A 23,204-nucleotide genomic window follows, 5' to 3' on the forward strand; every position below is an offset into this window, starting at 1 on the left:
ATGTGAAGCAATAATGTAGAAAATGTCGTATTACATATGTATGTAAACATTACGCAATAAGCGGTTTCCAGGGGAAACGTATTCAACGAGACCGCAAGAAATTGTAAATCAAGTTGCGATCGTGATTGTTTTTTAAAAAAAGTGACACGATCTTATTACAAGTGCAACAGAGTTTTTAGTGTGGAAGCAGTAACCGTGTGTTATCACGGCTCGAGTTTTTACTCGTGAAATGTCAAAATGGCGTCTTCACAGGACGCTTGGTATCTGTCGTTGTTAGGATTAGCAGAAAACTTTCGGACCTCGAATCCACCTAATATTAAATCGTGCATACAATGTTTGCAAGCGGTTTTTAATTTTAAACCGCCTCCAAGAGTTGAAGCGCGTACTCATCTTCAACTTGGTAACATTCTTCTTACGCATACCAAAAACATCGATTTGGCGCGATCTCATTTAGAACAAGCGGTCAGTTGAAATATTATTTGTATTGTAATTGCTTGGGTGTGCTATTTCTTACTTTGGTCTTTCATCTTTATCCTGTATCTTCCGTATATCTTCATATTTCTTTTGATCCTGATTCTAACCTTTCTTTTTATTTTGGTACTGTCGGTAACATAACGTACAAGGTGATTAAAGATCAATCAGTGTTGATGAACTCGATTAAGTAATTTTTGAGTGTATTTTAAATCGAAAACGTGTGATTTAATGATGATTTTATAATGTTAATATTGATTTTCAGTGGCGGTTAAGTCAGAATATAAACACTTTTGATGATGTAAAGTTTGAAGCAGCAAGTGTGGTTGCAGAACTGTATGAACAACAACAGCAACCAAATCTCAGTAAGCCAATATTAAGAAAAGCCATAGAATTATCACAGCACAATGTATATTGGCATTGTAGACTAATTTTTCAACTTGCAGTAAGTTCTAAGTGATTTTAAGTAATATCATTGTTTAAGTATTTATAAAGTAATTTTACCATGCATATATTACAGCAAATACATGCATCAGAAAAAGATTTTGTGGCAGCTAGTAGTTTACTTGCAGTGGGTGTTGATTATTCTCACATCAGCAATGCAAGTTATACCCGTGTTCTATTCTTATTGAGCAGGTGTATGCTTTTATTGATAGATAAAAAGTTTACTGAAGTTCACCCCCTTTTAAATTCAGCAGGACATCATGTTGAAAATTGGCAGGGTAGTCCTCACCAAAAAGAATATCTAAAAGTATATTTTTTGGTACTTCAAGTGTGTCATTACTTAATGGCAGGTCAGGTAAGTAAAAAATAATATCTTATTTAATTATTCAGTATATCAATTCAAATGAATTCTTCTTAACATGTATGATTATTTAATAGGTGAAAAGTGTAAAGCCTTGTTTGAAACAGTTACAACAAAGTATACAAACCATAATGTCTCCTAGTTGGCCAGCAGATGAAGTAGTCACAGGTTCAAATATTGGAGACATGTTTATATGGATGCCCAAGGATCATTTGTATGTTTTGGTTTATTTAGTAACAGTTATGCATTCAATGCAGGCTGGTTATATGGACAAAGCTCAAAAATATACAGACAAAGCATTGACTCAAATTGAAAAACTCAAAAGTAAGTATAATTCGATGCTTGCTTAGTGTCCTGCAATAATTTCATAATTAAATAAATATTTATGTTATTTTGCAGTTGTTGACAACAAACCCATTCTTTCTGTTTTTCAACTGATGTTATTAGAGCACATAGTGATGTGTCGACTCGTGATGGGAAATAAAAGTGTAGCTCTTGCAGAAATTTCTCAAGCATGCCAACTTTGTAGAAGGCAGCCAAGGTTACTTCAAGGTCATAGACCGCAACTGCACGCTTTGTTAGGGTTGTATGCAATGTCGATGAATTGTATGGAAGCGGCGGAAGCACAATTTACGGCTGCCCTACGAGTAAGATGATACAGTTGTAAACATTCTAAATGATTGCTTCAGAATTTTGAAATACTTTCATCCGCAGACATCGCAGGAAAGGGAACTTTGGACTTTTGCGAATTTAAATTTGGCGATAGTGTACCTTAGAACGAAAAGGGAAGCGGAATTGGGCGCTTTGCTCGAACGGATAAATCCTGAGTCTTTACCATCTCATTCGCATTCTTTAAGAGCAGCGGCATATTACGTCCAAGGACTTCAAGCATTTTTTGGAGCTAGATACAACGAAGCAAAGTATGAATCTCTATTAATTCTAATGAAATATTATAAATAACTAAATATTTAAATGCGTTTGTAGGAGATACCTTCGGGAAACGTTGAAAATGGCCAATTCTGAAGATTTAAATAGACTTACTTCGTGTAGCCTTGTTCTTTTAGGACATATATTTCTTTCCTTAGGAAATAGTAGAGAATCTATGAATATGGTTACACCCGCTATGCAGTTAGCTTCTAAAATACCTGATGTTCATGTACAGCTATGGGCTACTGCTATATTGAAAGGTATACACGCATCTGGATCTGTGTAAAAAAAAAAAAATTACATTATTTTTAAACAAGTAATTTTCATTACAGATTTGTATAGAATTTGTGGAGATCCAAATCGTGAAAGCGAAGCGTATCAAATGCATTGTACCTTCTCGCAAACGCTTTTGAAAGATCATTTCCAAAGTACACAAATGGGCGAGCATTCTCTCATACAATGGACTGATGGGCCTGTGCCTGCATTACCAAGTAATCCACCACCATCCACGTCACAAGCCATTCTTTAATATCAGAAATGTTTATCTATTGAAAATGTGTAAAATACTTAGCGAAGCACAGAAGTATGTTAGGTTTGTACAATTTCGTTACTGGGTCATAAAACATAACAAGATGTCAGGTAATAGTCAAAAAAAAGCACAAAGTGTGCCGAACGAGGAAATGAAAGAGTAAATTAATTTTGATAAAAATCAGAAATAGTGAATTCAATTGTTTACTGTGGGTATCGACCAATATCCAAATCCGTCGTTCATTATTTGAATAGTTTCAGGTATTTAAGAATCGAATTCTTATTTCCGAAGTTTCATAAAGTTTATATATAGGTTTGTACAAACAATTATAGTCATTTTTTATGTCCGATAAATACGCAAAAATTGAACATATGTATAAAATATTGATATATTTTATTATTTTGTAAATTGTAAATTATAAACGTCTTTTTTTCTGTAAGGGTGTTTCTGCACAGAAGGAAAGAATGGCAGTGCTATCACTTTGAATATTGAAATACTGTATGTTGAACAAAAATCGGATGCATCTTTCAACATAAGTATTACCACTGCACAAAGGCTATTTTGAAGTTAATAAAACATTTAATTTATGTTATAGAAATAATAAATTTTGATATTATAAAAATTAAGGATATTACTTGTATTTAAAGATACATCGAAATATCAAGATTTTACTTTTTACGAATAAGGGAAATGAACATATTTTCTATTTAATTTGCTCTTATATCTCATTTGCTATTTAATAAGAAATTTACGTGACATCTCAAATGTATAAGATAACGTTAATATTAATGTTACTCGTCATACGTCGACTTTATTCATATGATTTATACATCTTTTTAGGTTTACATAGTACGTTGGCAATTAGGCTTGAAACTGAGACTGATAAAATTTGATATAATGTGGATAGAAACTACTATACATGTACACATTTTAGAAACTAATAATTTATACATCAGAAAACAAGATCTTGTGAACAAATATGAATCAATGAGATGTTGAAGCAATTTTGTTATCAAAGTATTAATATTTCCAGCGTGCTATGCTTTTCAATGACCAAAGTAGACGTTTAAAATTCGGGCTGTGGACACAACAGAAATACAGTATGTTCATAAAAGTGTACCCTTGTATATGAGAAGATAAACTGATAGGTACAATAGATGACAGTATGTTAAAAAAAAAAAAAAATTATCGTACCTATCGTATGCGTGGTGCGTATCGGTTGATGTGTTTTTATTAAACAATGTATGTATGTAATGTATAATTAAAATAAACACACTCGCAAGTAGTATTAGATAGAGCAATATACGAAAATGAAAAAAATAAAGGGGCCTTAATATGTGGTAAGCTAATTAGCAAAGATGTTTTGATCTAACTCTTTGCTTTGTTTTTAAACTAAAATATTGTAAATATTTTAAATAGTAAAAATAATAAAGAATAAAACAGAGAAAACTATAACGAATTATATGCCTGTAAAGAGAACTATATTATGGAAATTAATATTATCACCTTTAAGTTTTTTATTTGTAGTATTTATATGTATCGTTTGGTGGCTGTACATACTGATAAAACCTTGAAAAATAAACAAATCTTAGAAAAAAAAAAAATTGGTTGTATAATAAGTTACCCATTTTTAAAGAAGTTAATTTAATTCCTATTCATAATAGTTCATAAATTCATTTCCACTTTAATTACATTTAATCTTATAACATCAACATTTGTATATAAATTGCTACAATTATCAGGTATATTTAGATTACTTTCTATACCATGCTTGTACAGTTTGCATACGTTTGACTTTCTTCTGCAACTGAAGAATACCATACATCAGAGCCTCTGCAGTTGGGGGACATCCTAAAATATTTGCACATATATAAAAACAGTTCAATGAAAATATAAGAATATACACTAGATTGGTTTAATAAATATGGTATGAAATATTACCTGGCACGTATATATCCACAGGTATAATTCTATCACAACCCCTAACAACAGAATAACTGTAATGATAATAACCACCACCATTGGCACAGCTTCCCATTGAAATGACCCATCGTGGTTCAGGCATTTGATCATATATCCTTCTCAATGCTGGAGCCATTTTATTTGTTAAAGTACCAGCAACTATAATAACATCAGCTTGCCTTGGAGATGCTCTGAATACAACTCCATATCTGTCCATATCGTATCTGGGAGCAGCAATGTGCATCATTTCTACAGCACAACATGCCAGACCAAATGTCAGTGGCCATATGGATCCTTTACGGCCCCAATTTAAGAGATCATCCAATCTTGCCACTGCATATTCTGCCATGTTACTGGTATTTTGAAAAGGGCTGTAAGGTTCTTTCTCAACTTTTCCTGGTACAGAAACTTGATTTTGTTGTGCTGCTACATCTGTGGTTATTTGTTTGGCTTGACATACTAAAGATCCAGGGGATCCAGACAAAGCTATGTTATTGCGTATCAGGGATGCAAGTCCCTGATTGATGGTGGCTAATGATAATAAAAAATTAATTATTCTATTAAATCTTGTCACAGGTAATACTTTTACATTTATTTATACCTAGGAGATTCTTATAACAATTCATCCTGTATATTTACAAAAATTAAATGAATAAATGCACGATCTTCAAGTATTGTTGAAAATTTATCTTAACACGTGAGGTTATGAAACATTTTGTAAACATAATATTAAATGACCCTCTACAGAACAATTCAGAGATAAATTAATTTTGTTCATGCAAATTGCCGGATCTTATGCAATACAAACTATGAGAATAGACTACAAAATAGATTAACAGTGAAGCATATAGAGAATGCACAGTGTATTTCAGAAAAAGTTTCATCGAATTGAAGGAATCGTTACACATGACTTTTATGTTCATTTCTTTAATTAACATAAACAATGTAATATATTTAATGTATTTTAAGATTAATTGAAAAAAACTTACGTGAAAACATGATTGAACGGAACATTTTTCACCCTACAACACAACTCACGTCACGGAGTTGTCTGCTACACTGCGCTTCTGCGCGCTTAAGTATTGGAAGCTATTCAAAATACTTCGCAGCATTGTCTATATTAAAGCACAGTAATTTTGGCACTGAACGAAAAAGAAAAATTCTTTTACAGTATTAACCTTCGTGTTTCTACCCTTACTCATCCGCCCTCTAATAATCTACCTTCTTTTGTAAGACAGTTGCGAATCGAAACGAAACATCCTTACCAGTTTCACTGCCATGAAACACCATTTTGTTATTTTCGATTTTCACGTTTTCAGCATACTGTAATGCAATTATTCTAATTAAATTATAATTGTAGAACGTTTTATATGTGTCAATAAAGCACAAAAGTTTTTTATTTTACGAAAAAAAGTAATTTTCAGTTTCATTAATTTTCCCGCTTACCGCTAGATGACGCCACTATTCCCGAAGCGCGCCACAATTTGAAATTTTGAATCTCAAATAAAAATGGCGGCAAAACAGTATCTTTTACTATCGAGTAAAAAAAGATAGTAAAATAAGAAGAGAAATTCAGGAACAAGCTGTTACTCCTTCGTAGAATGTTTTTATTGGCTCAGTTCCTGTTTTATACAAAACATCTAACAAACACAGATGCTTTTCGCTGACATTTTTTAAAACTTCGCCTCACGGAAGCGGCTAAATCTCTATCGACTTCGCAGTTTTTATTTCTAGTCTTGCGGTTCCCGAAGGGCACGCTAAAGTACAATGCGATACTGATTTAACTTCAACGGTGTGCTCGAAAAATGTTGACGCTTCTAATCATAATACTAGCTGTGGTTTTCTTTAAAAACTTCGAACGTAAGAAAGTGCGTCAGTGAACGACTTCGCTATAATCAGCAACGGACGGGGATGTTAAGCTAGGCCATGGAACGAAATTTCACTATCGCGTGGCTTTGTAAACGGTTCGCTATATACAAAAACGGTCCCTAAAATTTTCTTTTTTTTTTCGCTCATCAACCGAACTAACTTTCTTTTTCCTAAGCGTTCCGGTTTCTGCTTTATTTCACCTATCCCGATCGAGCGGCAAAATGAAATTGTATTTTCGGTGTACGGTGCTTCGTTGAACGAAAACTGCGATCAATTAATTCGTTAATGTAGGCGCATGTTAACCGTGTGCATCTGTACGTTAAAGATTTCATTTTAGAGATCTCTTTTAGCAAAATTCTTTAACCCATAAGCGAAGTAACAACTTATATGTCAGTAACAACAACGGGACCATTTCCCTTCTCGTTTCGCGTTAGACAACTATAAATAGCAGTCACATAAGTACTGTACAAATATCGTAACAATGAAAACTAACAAAGAATAACGAAAAGAATCTTTAAGCGTTAAAAAGTTAAATTTAACAAAGAAAAAAATCACATTCATCGCAAGAAAGTAAAAAAGAACCGATCGTACAGTATCGTTGGCATTAAACCTGGAGCTTACACTCTACAATTCTGAGGTATCAACTAATCTACGAAAAATTTCACCTTTAGGAATGATATTCTAAACTGTACTCTATAGAACATTGTCTAGAATTTGTGATGACTCAATTTACTTTGTGCGCCGTTGTTTCTTTTTGACAGTTTTATTCTCAAATGACAATCCCAGATGAAACCTCATGATCGTAGTCTCTTCCAACTTTCATTCAAAAATCCCTGTGAATGGATACTCGCTCGAAAATTTGTCAATAAACGGACCGAACTTGGAAACAAGTCTTGCAAGAAGTTTAGGAAGCGAAACGTTTTGTTACTCGTGATCGAACGTAGTACCATAGTCGTCTTATAAAATTATAAACTGAGCAAGTTTTCGTCCAACTTTGATATTTCACTTGATATATAATAGTAATTGTCTCGATCAGAGAGACGGATGAAAAGAGATCTTTTAAAAATAATTCGTGTGCGTTACCTTGATCGATAAAGAAAAAAAAAAGCAATTGACCAATATCCACGGTAACCCCTGTTATCTTTTACGTTCGTTATTGATATGATTTTCGAAGGTTTTTGCAAAATTCGAGACCGATCATCGCAATTTTTTTTTTTCTTTATAGAGAGTATCACTGGCGCGGACGAACGTTTCTACGTAGCGTGTAAAACGAAGGTGAAACTTGAAGCTGCTAATGATTAAGTCTGCGTAATTCCATGGCTGCGATGTCATCCACGGATATAAGCTTTTCTATGGGAATGCAAGAGAGCTCGCCACCGACGCACGATTGAGGCTGTTGCCACCTAGCTTCTTTCTCTGCTTCTTTCGCCTTTAATTCGGCCTCCCTGGCTCTGCGTTCTTTTAATTTTAACGAGAATATCGCGACCGATCTGGCTCTCTTCATCAAGCTCTGTTTCACCCTGGTTTTCTTCGCTTCCCGATCCTCCTTCGTCGGTTTCTCTTCTTCTTGGCTAGAAATCGTTTTACTGGAATCCGAAAGAGCCCCGGACTCTTTCTCCTTTTCAGCCGCCTGTTGTTTGTGATCCTGGATATCTCGTTGATGCTGTTGATACTGCAATTTCTCTGCCCTCTCTCGTTCCCTCTCTCGCTCCGGGGAGAAACGGAACTTTTGATTTCTGTGAGCTACCGTCCACGGTGGAGCCGATCTTTGGAACGAACAAATGAAATTCGATACATTGAAAATAATAAAGACGATAATGAAACAAAGAACGATAGAGTACCGAAGTAGATCGCTGTCCGACGAAGAAGCAAGCTCTTTGGAGACGATACAATCGGTGGATCTGTGAAGAGTCAGTTCGTCTCCGCTTCCACTGACCGTCCCAGACCCACCGATTTCGGAATCGCTCGATTTTCGAGCACCAGGCTCGAGACCCAATCTTCGAACCCAATCCACACCACCGTGAGGTCCGATCGTTAAATGATGGCTATAATGATCGGATCCACCCGATGCTTCTGGCTCGGTTGCTAGCCATTCTCTCGAACGTCTTCCTAAGAATTCAGACAGGAAAACTGTGAAATGAAAACTGTTTAAGACAACGAGGAGGAAGAAGAATCGATCAAACCTCGTTCTCCGCCAGGAATGGAACACCTAGGAGAATTGTGAAGATCCCGCACGCTGCCCATGCCGTTATCGGTCAAGAACGGCGACCCGATGTCGCTACTTCCCGCGCTACCCGGCGTCTGAGCCGCGGAGGGTGTCTCCGAGATTCTTGGCACGGAGGCTGCACTAGGTGTCGGAGGGCTGCTCGGCGTGTGGGTGGTCGACGCCAAAGTCGGTGTGTCTGGAAGACTGGAGGTGGTCGCATCCCCGGTACGGTCGGTAAGCAGTTGTTGTTCTTCGCTCTCTCCGTCTGCTGGACTCACCACGAATCTCCCTGAGTTCGAGTGAAATTAATAGATGTGGTAGGAGAGAGGACGAAGGGGGTAGTGTTTACCCGATCGGAGGACGAGCTCAAGCATAAGAATCAAGTGTTTGCTGCGATATCTTCTTCGAAGGAAATCAAATAGCGTTGATTAAATTAAAACAGGTGGGCAAAATTTTAAGGGGTGATTCTAGGGATCAAAATAAGATGAAAATCAATAATAACGAAATAGCGTTTGCGGCTTTGTTTTTCAGTAATTAACGTTTCAAAATTCGAGTAAAAAGCGCCTGAAACCTGCAACCCGCCCAGCACCGACGACTGAACGTCAGGTCAGTCATAACCAAGAATCGTTGAATAGTAGAAACTTACCTCGTGCTATTCTGTTCCTCGGTACTGCATTACATTACATTTTTAAGCTTTCTTGGGCGAAAGCCCAAGATGGCGTTTCAGGGGGATACTCGGTACTGCAGCATTCGGCTTTCTCATCTTGGTTATGACTGTACCTTCCCCTGCTAATCTGACGTTCAGTCGTCGGCGCTGGGCGGGTTGCAGATTTCAGGCGCTTTTTATTCGAATTTTTAAACGTTAATTACTGAAAAACAAAGCCGCAAACGCTATTTCGATATTCTTCATTTTCGTCTTATTTTGATCCCTAGAATCACCCATTAAAATTTTGCCCACCTGTTGTCGAACATCCTGTATAATAGCTGGATAAAATGCGGGGTGGTTTGGGGTGGCAGGAATCAGGTTAATGGAATTTGTTGCATTAAATATCACGAATCACCCACCTATCACCGTGGCCGGTTGTTGCTCAGGCGACGGAGTGGAGGAGAGCCTTCTAACGGCCTCCCTTCTCAAGAATTCAACTTTGGCCATTTCCGTCGCTACCCAGTGCGGAATGTCAGGAATCGCGCATATTATAATAAACCTTATTCCGAGCATAATGTGTTCCAGGGCAACTATTAGAAGGATCGTTTGGGTAGCAGACATTTCAGGGAACATTCGCTGCACTTGTCCGCTTAGACCGATCAATGCACAGTTTACTACGATAGCGACGAGACCCATTGCTTCCATGGCGTTCTAACAATTTAAAGAACGTTATAGTGTATCATGCTTTGTAATACCGAACATTGATATTTCGTTGGTAAAATTACTCACTTGCCAAGTACCGATGTTGGAAACCCTTCTACCGAAGGGTCGTTGTAGCACGAAGCAAAGCTTGAAGGCATCGCCTCGTAGCTCGAGAAGATTTCCCAATAGTGCTGCCATAGCAGCCAAAGGGAAAGCCGATGAGAAGAGGCAGACGTAACCGAGTTGCGACAGCATTTCCAGGTGTTCCGAAAACGCCCCATCGTACTGTGAATGGAACAGAATTTTTTAATCAGTTTCTTGTATACCTTTTTTTATAAAATCCTTATAAATTCTCATTTTCAAATTACGATAATAATTGGTTCATTAAAGACCACTGCGATTCGTTGCTGGTTTATTACTTTAAATAAGTATTCATTGATTATAATAAAACTGCAACAGAATCGGTGCTTACAGAATTAATTAAAGGGACATTTAGCGGAACATTTTCTATCAGGTGAGACATTAGTGTTATCTAGCGTAGGTGGTGCCAGGGGTTTGCTACTCTCGTCAAATGAAAAATAAAAAGCTAGCGCTTAATGTGAAATCAGCGTGGAAAGCTGGTGATTCTTAAAATTCACCCTTTCAGTTACTCTTATCTAAATCTACATACCATTGAATTATCACAACGTATAAGTGCATACGAAAGAAAGATGCATTATATTTTATATAAATAAATATGTATAAGAATGATATTGATAAGTAATCGAAAGGGTCAAGTATTTTAACTTGATAGGATGAACGATGATATTACCTTTTTCGTCGATACCTGCGCATCGTCGACGGGAACGTTGGAAAACGGGAAAAAAATCATTAAAATTTCTGGAAAAAGAACCGATCAGACAACACAGGACAGACAACGTTCGTCGGTTCGCAATCTCGTCCGCTTCTCTCGACTGTCGCACAAGGATTTCAGGGATAGTCCAACGAAACGGAACGAAAAGAAGATTATACTTGTACAGGCAAGCCAGGATCGTCAAAGTGATACCAGAAGAGGTGATCGATGGTACGATAAATGACAGAACCTGACAGCTTCAGCAATCTCGATTGATATTTTTACAATTTACTTTCGCCTAGTTTTATCCAACGTCTTCCATTCATTTTAATCGTTACAAGAATTATATCGATTTCATTCGAGTTTAGACAATGTTTAAAATTTAAGGAGCTGAAAAATTGTCTCTTCGAGGACGTTTCATTTTGAATTTTCATTTATCGAGTGCCAATGCGTTGCAGGTTCGCCGAGCAACGCAAGGTGCATCGTAAACGAAAGAAATTAGCTAAATCTAGACCAAACCTTGAACGTAACGTCACTAAGTAGAGAATTAGTGGGATGCCCTACTCTGTAGAGGGAACTTTCCAGCTCAGCCTGGCTGACGTTTCTCGGTTGCGTGCTCTTCCCGCTCTCGGATCGTTCGCTTTTGTCCTCGGCATCCTTCTGGTTTTCATCAGCGTTCTCCTCACCCGGTGGTGACCTCGCCTCGCTGGGGCTCAACGCGCCGAAAAGCTCGAAGCTCAAACGTGCCAACCTCAGCTGCTCGATCAGATATGGTACCGCGGATTCTTTCAGATTACCGATCACCTGACGGGCTATCAGTAGAGCGGCTAATTGCTGAAACGATAAAGAATAACGTAAGTACGATTTTCACTCGGTTTTTATTTTCATCAGAATACAATGGAACAATGAAACCTGGAAGTTGTTTTCATTTTCTAATAAATCTAGCTACCGGAAGAAAAATAATACGCAAGATCAACGAGTAATCTAATATTATTGGTAACAGTTACTAAGTTCATTCTTAAGAATCTTAAGAGAATAAAGAAAGAAAGAAAGAGGAATAAACTGGGAATAAAGGGATCCTTACCTCTTTCAGCCTCTCTTGATCTTGTAGGTAGAAGGCGATGTAAAATAGCGATAGGAAGGAGTTTACAAACTGAAACTGAAATACATAGTCTTCTCTGTATACTTTCTATCTTTCCTGGTGAATTAAAACACACAACTATAATGATACTCGAGATACAAAGAAACGTATCATTTTAATAAAGCGCAGGCAAGAGAATAATACTCGAGAGACAGTTCATTTATCATGCAGCGACAGAGACAGCCAGAGCAGATTCGTTTCTTTTCTTTTTTACTCGATCAGTGAGAAACGAACAAGCGAGACAATTTTCATTTAATGCTATGCATATCTAAAGATCCACCTCTAAATTAGTGTACTATTAAATATTTTCAAGATTTCTTGCAAATTAAATTTCTTTCTGCTGTTGTAATTAAGCCTTCTGATAAAAATTTTAATAGATTATTAATAATTTTTATCAATCAAAGCTTGTTTTAATTAGAGGAGGACACGTGATAAATATCTAGCACGAAACACACACACAGAGAATCTATTCGATGAAAGTGGAGAGTTTCTTCTTATTACCAGTGCCACCTTGTAGATCAGATGATTCTCGTACTCGGTGTCTAGCCGATAGTTTTCTGCGTCCAACACACAAAAATCACAAATACTATCTACCGTAACATCACTGATCTCCAATATGTAAGAAATAAGAAAAGAAATAGGATAGAAGATAAGTGGGAGAAAAGTTGCTTAGGATACATTGTTCCTTATACAAGGAATACAAGAAAGATTCGTTCAGTTACGTACTTCAATTAAGGACCAAAGTTCTTTAATTGAATCTCTAGAAGAAGCTAAGCCGTGAAAAGATTCGGAAAGTATATGCTAGTAGGCTGTTGGAAAAATTAAGTATCTAGACGTGCACAAGTGTCTCGTGAATCAAAAAAAAAAAAAAGATTGCAAATATCGTCCATTCTTGTATCTCCTTAGATAACAAAGTTATTACCAGATATAATCAAAGAATGCACGTAATTTTTTCTTTCTGTTCTTCTTCTTGTTTCGTTTCTTTTCTTTCGAATTTTCTATCACGTACCCATGTCGTTTAACCATACGGCGACTTTGAAGTAAGCTTCGTCCATTAATGCAATCACCACGGCGAGTAAAACTTTTGGTACGTAGCTCAGCCAGAAACCGTATCCCCTCGACTCTAGACGAGCATCCCACCAATCCTGCAATCAAACAAGATAAATAGTATTACGCGATGATACAAGTAAATTTACTGTAGCGTTATTTTAATAACAGTTTTATAGCCAATTTAAATGGCAACGGTGGTATCATTTATGTCAGAGTAAATCTTAATTGGTCGAGAAGTTCGAACGACGAAAATTCCAACGTAACTTCCCGAGCAATTGAATTTTATGGGTTACGCTTGGAAGTTTTGCCGAAAGCGAAACTCGATCAAAGTTCGCTGGCTTAATGACAAATCGATCGGGCATCAGCTGGACTCCGTTCAACTAACTCGCATCGTCAAAAAACTTGACACTTTTTCCTACGAGAGTTCTCCCTTGTTGACGCAAAAACAACGTTCCAGCCTCGAGACTAAATCATCCTAGTTTCTCTGTTCTTCTATGCGAACTTATAAGAAAGTTTCGCATATTCAACTCGAGGCACTTTGCCAAACTAAAAACTTTAACTCGAACATTTTTTCCCCTGTCAATTCCGTTCAGACGTTATTGAAAACTTGAAAATGTATTCGACCTGTATTTGAAAGCTGAGAATCATCACGATGAAAACGAAGAATAAGCAGGCAGCGATGACGGGAACGCTGACGAAATACCGAAACATGTTTCTCTTCCACCTTGGATAAGTTGGCTCCAGTCTCCCTGTCACGTGCGAGATCTCCAACGTACCCTGTCGGGCATATGAAAAATTTCGTTTAACGAAACACCGCAGCGTCTAAAAATCGAGGGAAAGTGGGTAAAGGTAGAGTCAATAATCGGCTGGATGCTTACCGTGAACAAAGGTCTAGGCTCGACAAGTAGGTCGTCTCTTTGATCCAAGGTGCCCCACCTGTAGGCCAATTCGGCGCCTCTTCTCTTCCAGGTCTCCAGATAAACCGTGGCCCAGATTACGTTGAAGACGGAGAATAGAACGTACGCTACGTCTTCCACCGCTTGATTCCTGCCGATGATGCCGACCTGAATGCGAACGATCAAAAATATAAAGCTTAGATAAATATTGAAACAGAGTATCGCGCCCATAGACCGGTGTGCGTTTACCCAATATATGGCACCCACTGCTGCTGGAACGATTAAAGCGGTGGTGTAATGTCCGAGCCAGGCGAAATACATGGTAATCTTTACACCGAAGTATTTACAAATGTCGTCCAGGGGTTGAGGGCTGAGGAACGCGCGGACCCAAGTCCTTTGTAACTTCTCTAACGCAGGCAATTCGTGAAGAGGGAAGACCTGATTGAAAATCAAACTCCATCATATTGTGAGTTTGAAATGAAATCTGTTTTCCCTCACCTGGGATATGATCCCGGCGGAAATGCACTTTGGAATAATTGCCTGTCCTTCGACCATCTTCAGACCTGACAGACTGTGAAGATCCTGAGGTCCAGCTCTGAGAGTATGCAGCAGGTGCAGGACCAACGATTGCCTTTCCTGAGTAGTGAAGAATCGTGCTTCGTCGTCGCTACCTTCGAAGCAACCCGATTCTGTACCAACGAACTCCTTCAGACCTCCTCCGAACTCCTGTCGCAGTGTCTTCGGTAAATGTACCTCCTCGGCTGCTTTCAACAATCTGTCGATCAGATGTTTGATTAGTTTTTAGAGGAAAAGAGAAGATGGATAGCAGTGGAATACGATATACTTACACGCTAAAAGGGGCTGTCAAGTAGAAGCTGTAGCTATCTGACGAGGCGTGGTGTCGCACGTGCACAACTAGGCCCGGTGTCCCAGCCCGAAGACGACCCAGAAGCCACATCAGAGTCTCGTCGCTGGCTCCGCTTGGAAACATCATCACCACGTCGCATTCCTGAATAGAAACAATAAATAATCCTTAATAGTGGTCGTAAATTCTAAACCTCCGCTTTAGAAACATCGATACTCCGAGCCTTTGCCTAGGAACGCTGAGTAATAAAATCGCTGCAAAGGGAAATGATATCACGTAAAGATATTAAATTAAGACCGCGGGGTTATTTAGCAGATGTGTTGTGCAACTCGAGCAAAGTTATTTCCCTGTAGGACTATCGGGTACCGGACTCGACGAATCCTGGCACAAGGAGCAAAGTCGTTTGCCCTGGCCGCCTTCCAAACGGTACTAGATTGCTCTCGCTATTGCCAATCCACGTGCAACGATACCCTGATGGTATTCCTGACCCAATACCACCGACCAAACACCTCGACAACAACCGTTTCGTGAAATTTATTCCTTTTTCTGAAATTATCTATCCCTAGTTCCACGAGGAATTTCATTAATATTTTAGATAACATCATAAATCAGTGCATTTAAATTCTTGGCATTTTTTTCTCTATAAATTAGCTTGACCCAGATTTACAAATTGTCCCTTTGTATCCTACCATTCATCAATCAATCAACATTTCTATACAACGATCATTACACCTCCCGTTATACAATGCTTGTACAAAAAATGTTGATATGTGCGAAATTGATCATTGCTCCTTTCATCGTGAAACGTAACGGAAGAAGATGATGGAGTATCGAAATGGAACCAGGGATATGGAAAAAGTGGTTGAACAAAGAAAATGTGCGTGGGCAGGGTTCGATTGCGGTCGTCCTATCGAAAAGGTCAGCTCGTAATTGACAGATGCCAGGAGTAAACGAACGACAATGTTGAAAGGAAAAATCGAGAGATTTCATATTAATGTTAAATGATGCCCTTTGAACAGGTGTTCTGCTCGATGGCACCTGTTGCACCTGTTCCGTTTCGAACACCGATGGGATCAGATCCAATGTGCACTCGTGAACGTCAATCGATTCGAGTGTCTTAAGGATAAGTATAGTACAATGCTCCTTCGCTTTACGCGGGATTTTTTTCTACCCCTGGTTCCATTTACGCGGGGAAAAATGGCCCTGTTCGCGTGGTACCTTTTATCCGCGGTTAACAATACAGTGTGCTCGGTTCAAATATATACAGTTTGTTATTTTTTAAATGATTAGAGATTCAGAAATTAGGCTAACATTATCACGGTTTGTTCTACTTACAATTAATCGTCCGACCACAAGTCGACCTATTCTACTTATCGCCGGTTCGACCACGCGTCGACCTATTCTACTTACTACTACAAATTCCGGGAATAAACATTTCTCATTATATTACTGACGCAATAACGATCGAATCGATTGATGATATTCATTGGTACGGTTACAAACGATCACATGCACCAGATATCTATTATTCCAATCTGCTACACGACTCGCTTACTTTTGCAGTTTATACAAACGGTTCTGAAAACAGCCAGTCATTGTACACACGGTGCACAATGTATACTTCATGGATGCGACGTGAAATCGATAGCAAGAGGGTACTTAATAATAGAAACAAATCGGTTGGTCACGTTTGAAAAGGGGAGGCTACCGACAAAGGCTTCAAGTAATTATTATATAGGGTACGATGCAACTGGTTGTACAAGAAGCTCTGTAAAAGAAGACAATTCAAAGATATCAAAGGGAAACTTTCTTCAAAAAACACAAAATGAATTTTAAAAATATATCTTATCAGCGACCAACGCTATGAATTTCAAGAAAGTAGAGAAATTTTCAAATATCAATTGTATAATATTAGACATGGCTATTTGCCATTTCTATATTGGATACTTGATACGAAATTGGCGGATGTAAGGAAAACAATCAACTTTCGCGTGACTGTATTTCGCGAGTGATGTATGGCATCATCAAATCGATCCGACCGGCGTAACTTTACTATTCATCTTGATAAATTATTCGCTGGAATGTTCTACACTTGTTACTATTGTTACGCATTCACCCCTTTATCCTTTCCTATTTGCTAGCACGTTGAACGGAGAATCCTGAATGAAATAGAAACGTTTCAAAAGTTACAGATAATTATTAACGGTGTTAATTGTATGCAAACGTACCTGAGTTGGAACCTTTTGTATCCATAGGCGGCGGGGGGTCATCAAGTGGCCGGTGCATGGTATCTTCCGTCTGAGGAGACGGGAAGCTGTAAAAAGGAAGATAAATATTGTTATTTAAACATCCATCACGGTTGCCTTGGTGTCTCCTTAACGAGACACGTCGTTAGCGCCGCAGGCAATTGATAATTCTTCCAAGGATCAATTTTCCGGCTATGCGGTTTCCTTAATAAACCGGTAAATTACGAGACTAATAGCTCGCGTAATTGATGGAAACGCGATAATCACGATAACGAGATGCAAGCCGGTGCTGCCTTGATTATGCGGCGACATGGCTTCCTTTAACCCTTACGCTGCGTATCACCTATACGTATATGCGTCCTCGAAAACTGATCATATTTTTTTAACGATAATAGTATTAAGGTTTCTCGAGAGTTTCACGATAATGTTGCCTCATTTCTTTTGGAAGCAAAGATTTTATTAGACGTTGATTTTCATTTTGATTTTCATTTTCTACGGATCTGGTAGAATTTCTCAAGGAAGATAGGAGTCTTGATATCGACCGGCTAGAGAACAGGGGCAATCGAATTAAAGGATTAAATTCAATCCCACAGAAGACGGAGAAAGCTGGCTCGATACAATTTCTTGAACAATGAAGAAGCTTGAACTTAATAAACAATCAACGCTTGAAGGGAAACGAGAAGGAGGACCATAGAGAAACTCATTTGATAAAATCGTTACCTTTGTTCTTTCTTGAATACCATAAAAATGGTGAAAATCAGTGTAGCGAAAGGGGAGCTTAATTCATGAAGAAAGGACCTTTGTCAAGGACACGGCGATACAACGTGCCGTCTAAATTTAATTTATCATCGAACAAAAGGAGTTCATTAAGGACATTCTACGTAGTTGTCGTTTTTATCATATAACGACGTTGGTAAACTACCCTGTCGTACCTTTCTTCGTGATCTATGCTAAAGAACGAATCGTCGTTCGAGAGATACTTGTATATTCCGTTAACGATCCTGGTTCACTACGGGATTCGTTATAATCAAGGAACCTTCCCTTTTGATATTCCACGATGCTCTGTACTACTTTCTTTTCCGGTTAATTCATTCTTCCTGTACGTTTCTGCATTTTATATACACCTCCTTGTAAAGTTGTTTCCAGAAGAAAGGAAGAAACTTCAGACCTTGAAATTCATAAAGATGCAACTATGTAGGTCGTATTCTAATAAATTATATCAGGGTTTATTTAAACGAAACATTACCCCGAGTTATATCCAATTTTACATCTCATCATCGAACATCTGATTATGCTGAAACTTGAAATTCAACCAGATATTTAAACTTAACATTCACATTTCAAGGATGAAGAATAAATTAATTTAGTTCCTTCGAATTTTAACAGGAACAAGAGAACTGTATCTCACCCGGGCTTCTAAACCGTTCAGCATTGTAATTATGCATAAACTTGAAAGGAATAAAGGGAAACTTTGCGAAGCTATGAGCGAATGCCGCGTTATCTGGCATGGCAGCAGATGCTCAACTTTTCCCATCTATAGTTCCACTCTATTAAGTCCATCGAGTTACGCGATGTTGTGCACATCAGTGTGAAAACAGTATCCTTCGAAAGGAGTACTAAGAATACAACCCTCGAGAGTTTCCTTCCTCGTTTAATTCCTGGATCTTTAACGCGTCGATAGCCACGAGGGTCATCAGTGATTCCCATCATAAATTCAATCCTTATACATAGATGTTCACCCACTGAATTACTAGTCTTTTATTACAGAATTTCAGTTGTAATTTTTGATTGCCCATACTTCAAGGGTGAATAAGATTGAACTGCAAGAAGAATAATTAAAATTAAATTTCAAATATTGATATTATAGCAAGTTAAACTTTCAATATATCTGTGACAGTATTTTTCAAGATTAGAAATAATTTCTTAGGGCAAATTCAAGTTGAAATCGATGTCAAACCCGTGACATTTGGAATTATCGATCCCTTCTGCTTTTCGATCGACATTCGTCATTAGCACGACAGGGGCACGTGTTTCTACAACTATAATATCATCGTGCGTACGGCTTCATCATTCTTACCCCAACGTTTGACCTTCTCTGATTCTATCTACGATTATTCTCTTATTATCTCAAGTACATTAGCACCTTCTGCAAGAGCCCTACAGTCATGCGATCTTTTAACAACAATGAAATTTCAAAAATCATAAAATTCTTCAGTTTGATAATAATCGATGATCGGAAGAGAGAAATCATTCGGTTATCTTCGAAGGGTTCCATTTCGCGTACCGACGACCGAGTCGTTCGCGAAACGACCTAACACGACTCATTTTCGAGGTAACAGAGGGGATGGAGAACCCTCTTACGTCATGCTGAAGTATATACAGACACTCTAGCTCCCTCGTTTCAACCCTAGAAACGTATATATTCGTCTGATAAACAGCTAACTCGATGCATACCATACGATACCCAATCGAAATCTGGAATTTCACCGGTTCAACCCCTTTCCTACCAACGTTTCCGTTCCTTTTTTCAGTGGCTGCGTTACACATCGATCCATTATAATTCAAGGATTTTCTTCAACGAACCTTTCTTTACATTTTAACAGCCATGAACCAGTTTAACATGTGAGTGAAAAGGTAGAGATTCGATGCTATTGAATATTTCAAGTGGAAAGAAAATTAATGAGAAATCGTAAGACCCGTGGCGACTGGGATTGACGGTACAAAGAATGTAATTTCATGGTTCGGATGATAAGTGCGAAGATGCACTGATTTTTTCGAGTCACGTAACGCGTACACACGCGATCTCTCCACCCTTAAAGCCAGCGAACATTTAAGCTCGTCACCTTTAATTTCCCTCGAACGCTCGTTATTAACGCGCCTCAAGTAAAAATAACTCGTCGAAACAAACGAACCATGTTTCATGAACGAAAACGCTTAAAAATTTCTATAGAGCAATTCAACCCGATGAGACTTCATTTAAAAAGAATATAATTCTGGAATGAATTACCACACGTGACTACTATCGATAACTTTCATTAAATATCTCTGACGTTTGAGTCCAAAAATATGGATTTAATTTTGGAACAGAAACCATACAATGTTCCACAAAATAGTATAATAAAGTCTGCCAAGATTGCCTCGTAAATCTTAAGTACCTCCACGAAAAACACGAAAAAAACATTATAGCAAATAAAAAATTAAACAATGATCCGTTATTTAATTAATTTGTTATCACTAGCCCGCTATCCGAGTGATATTGTGATTTAAAAGAAAACAAAACAACCCGAGTTTTATGTATCGGTTTCTCTGACCATTCCTCAAGGACTGTGAAGAATGTCGGCTTGTAAAGAATGGTCAAAATTGATAATCTGGATTTTCAGTTAAAAAGTCAGAAAACTCCCGATCAGTCGTTTAACAGCGAAGCTTCGTTCCAATAAGTATAACAAATTCGCGATTAACGAGGTAACTCGGTTATAATCCATTCACGCGTACAGTGTCGTGCCATGAAAGGTCAAACTGCGACTGATTACATCACCGAGCAAGGGTGAAGAAACTCCAGTGGACGCGGTGTCTTCCAATCAGCCAAGACAAACCCCTACGAATTCCATTTCTACTACATTGGTACCGCTGTGGAAAATGCAATGCCCTTAAGGAATAATGTATCTCGCTGCACGCGATTACTAGCCCCTACCCTTCAACCCAGTTCCTACCCCACCGTCAGTCACCGTGGGGGACAGAACAACAAAAGTCTCAGCGCGAGGAGATCCGATCGGCATTATAAAACAATATAGAAGAAAAAAAAACACGAGTACGCAGTGGTGTCAACTCGACATGCAGGTACAAGATTACAAGCTAGAGTCGGAGATGACGTTCACGGGTAAAGAAGAAGGGGATCAGCGGTGGGCGTACGAACACGAACGATTTTCGGCAGGTGAATCGATCCTGGACGAAAATAAGTAGTCCTAATTGTACGAGATAATCGTACGATGATCGTACCTTCGGAGGAGGGTACTGCTATTGCGCGAGCGTCCGTAACGACCCCAACGTTGACCAGCCCTACACGTATTTACAACGATGCTGAGAGAACGCGCGCATCAACGCCGACGGCAATTCTGACTGCGCGCAAACAGCGAACGAGAATCTAACTCTTCCTCCTTATTTCTGACTGAAACGCAGACTGCGATGCTGAAGAGAGGCAAAGGAAACCTTGTACTCTTTGTGTATATGCCGCTGGACGATGGAACTGATTCAACTGTACTCCATTCTTCTATTCCATGTTTATCACTGAAGATGTCTGTGAAATGGTCCTGCGTTGCCAAAGAAGCAACGACAGAACGATGGATCACGAATAGATGATACATGAATGCAAAAGTGAGAGAAGAGAATGGGGATAGTTAGCCAAAGGACGTACCTTTGTCGAGGGTTTCTTTGGCCGCGTGTATGACCTTCCTCCGTCTGAGACCGTCGCCCCCGGAGACGGTTGTCATCGTGCTGGAAGCGGTGGCTGTCGTTCTCTCATCCTCGTCACTGTTCGCGCACTCGCCGGAAGTGGTCGATGTACGGTGGTCGAGGAGATTGATCGGGGACCCCTCGCCGCCTGGCATAGTGTCCCGATTAGCAGGACCGTCACGTCCTTAACCGAGGACCCTTGCGCCTGAACTGAACTCGCTCCCTCTATGCGACCGCTGGCTGCTCGTCTTGAGCCGAGGCGCCACCGTCGTGACGTGGCGCGGCGCATTTATATAGAATCATTTCTGAAAGAAATTCCGAATTCGTTAATTGCTGCGTAGGCGGTAAACGTAGAGAATAATTGAGTGTTGGTTGATGGTAGCTGATTGGATTTAACCCTGACGCGATAAACGTAGCTCCAGTTTTACCATTTTTTTTTTAACGACGAGAGACAGTCGCCCGGTAGTGCGGGACTCCTAGATCTACCTAGTGTACCCACTAAAAACCCTACCTCGATTTCACCTATGGGTGCCAGGGTAACCTACCCCCCGGAACCGCTGTGAAGCATTACTTTCGGGGGTGGCACCTACAATTCTGGCCGACACTTCTAGGAGGGTGGGCCGCGGTGGGTGGGGAGGATTTATCACCATCCTCACCCACCCCGCCGCAGCTCCAGTTTTACCTAGGCGCAGAGATAGAGTATGAGAATATAAGATATAATTTGTAAAGCTTGGGGATGAGAATTGATTTCTGTATAAAATTTACCTATGATGATGATGATTAGAATTCTTATAATTCCAGAACATTCATCTTTCAAGGGTTTATGTAATTTCCTAATTGTGATTCCTTATGTAATTGTAAATTGATGAGTGTAGCTGAGAAGAAAGTGGTAGCAGGCCTCGCAACGTTGACTTTCCACAATTTAAATGAAAGAAAAACATTTGTTATAAGAAATATCAGTAAATAATATCCGAAGTTACCTCATTAACTTATAGTTGAATCCTACTTTTAGTTTCTCCCGCGCAAAAGTTGCGCGTACCTTCTCTGTCGAGCTTCTCTGTTGGTGATTTACTCGCGTATTTTCAGGAAACAAAAAGATTTTCCACGAGGTACTGCCATCTGTGGCGAACTTCGGATGCGAATCACGATCGATCGTCCGCTACAGCCATTTCTCGCTCGACTAGGCTCCGATTTGTGTCACCTTTTTTTCTTCTCTTCCCTCTTCTCCTTGTCGTTTTCCACGCCATGTGACACAACCGGAAACATCTACTATTGCCGTATGATATGAAAATTGGGTTAAGGATTCGGTTGACATTCACGTCCGCCACGAAAACCTTTCCCCTTCTTATATCCCAGTATTTTCAATTGGATTCAATAAATTCGAATTTTATATCCATCGACGAATTTTTATGTCACCTATAAAACAAACCAATAAAATTTAGTGGAACATTTCTTTAATGCTTATTGTAAAACAGAGATTGATCCTTGAAGGGGATTTATCGACGCTAGAGATTGTTGAAATGATCTATCCTAATTTGATAATCGGAAGTCGAAGACGCACGTACCGATTTTTGCAGTATTTTTCGAAATAATCAAGATGGACAGACC

The 23,204-nt window shown here is 38.9% G+C and overlaps 3 protein-coding genes across 8 annotated transcripts; 1 reads left to right on the forward strand and 2 right to left on the reverse strand.

Annotated features, from left to right (window-relative positions):
* Nucleotides 1-230: 230 nt before the first annotated feature.
* On the forward strand, nucleotides 231-4,192 carry LOC114871205 (MAU2 chromatid cohesion factor homolog). The gene is made up of 8 exons (XM_029176828.2): nucleotides 231-462; nucleotides 737-916; nucleotides 992-1,270; nucleotides 1,354-1,600; nucleotides 1,676-1,923; nucleotides 1,991-2,196; nucleotides 2,261-2,463; nucleotides 2,536-4,192. The coding sequence occupies exons 1-8, from the start codon at nucleotides 238-240 to the stop codon at nucleotides 2,730-2,732; spliced, it is 1,785 nt and encodes a 594-aa protein (XP_029032661.1). The 5' UTR covers nucleotides 231-237; the 3' UTR covers nucleotides 2,733-4,192.
* A 198-nt stretch (nucleotides 4,193-4,390) lies between these two features.
* LOC114871206 (NADH-quinone oxidoreductase subunit B 2-like) lies at nucleotides 4,391-5,791 on the reverse strand. The gene is made up of 3 exons (XM_029176830.2): nucleotides 5,684-5,791; nucleotides 4,674-5,225; nucleotides 4,391-4,583 (listed from the first exon to the last, which is right to left on the reverse strand). The coding sequence occupies exons 1-3, from the start codon at nucleotides 5,706-5,708 to the stop codon at nucleotides 4,486-4,488; spliced, it is 675 nt and encodes a 224-aa protein (XP_029032663.1). The 5' UTR covers nucleotides 5,709-5,791; the 3' UTR covers nucleotides 4,391-4,485.
* Nucleotides 5,792-6,280: 489 nt separating this feature from the next.
* LOC114871005 (anoctamin-8) lies at nucleotides 6,281-22,227 on the reverse strand. 6 transcript variants are annotated; one of them, XM_029176366.2, is made up of 18 exons: nucleotides 22,108-22,226; nucleotides 21,559-21,901; nucleotides 17,130-17,215; nucleotides 14,885-15,045; nucleotides 14,535-14,811; nucleotides 14,286-14,474; nucleotides 14,019-14,204; nucleotides 13,765-13,917; nucleotides 13,100-13,235; nucleotides 12,592-12,647; nucleotides 12,034-12,108; nucleotides 11,469-11,783; nucleotides 10,929-10,943; nucleotides 10,205-10,402; nucleotides 9,835-10,126; nucleotides 8,747-9,058; nucleotides 8,405-8,672; nucleotides 6,281-8,329 (listed from the first exon to the last, which is right to left on the reverse strand). In XM_029176366.2, exons 2-18 carry the CDS (start codon nucleotides 21,749-21,751, stop codon nucleotides 7,855-7,857), a joined length of 3,387 nt encoding a protein of 1,128 aa, XP_029032199.1. In that variant the 5' UTR covers nucleotides 21,752-21,901; nucleotides 22,108-22,226; the 3' UTR covers nucleotides 6,281-7,854. The 6 variants fall into 6 exon arrangements, with proteins under 6 accessions (XP_029032199.1, XP_046141730.1, XP_046141729.1 ...); XM_046285774.1 differs by having other exon boundaries at nucleotides 8,747-9,034; nucleotides 21,559-22,227; XM_046285773.1 differs by having other exon boundaries at nucleotides 8,747-9,037; nucleotides 21,559-22,227.
* Between the last annotated feature and the right edge of the window lie 977 nt (nucleotides 22,228-23,204).

This window comes from Osmia bicornis, chromosome 5 (genome assembly GCF_907164935.1).
Source record: "Osmia bicornis bicornis chromosome 5, iOsmBic2.1, whole genome shotgun sequence".
Classification (NCBI taxonomy): Eukaryota; Metazoa; Arthropoda; class Insecta; order Hymenoptera; family Megachilidae; genus Osmia; species Osmia bicornis.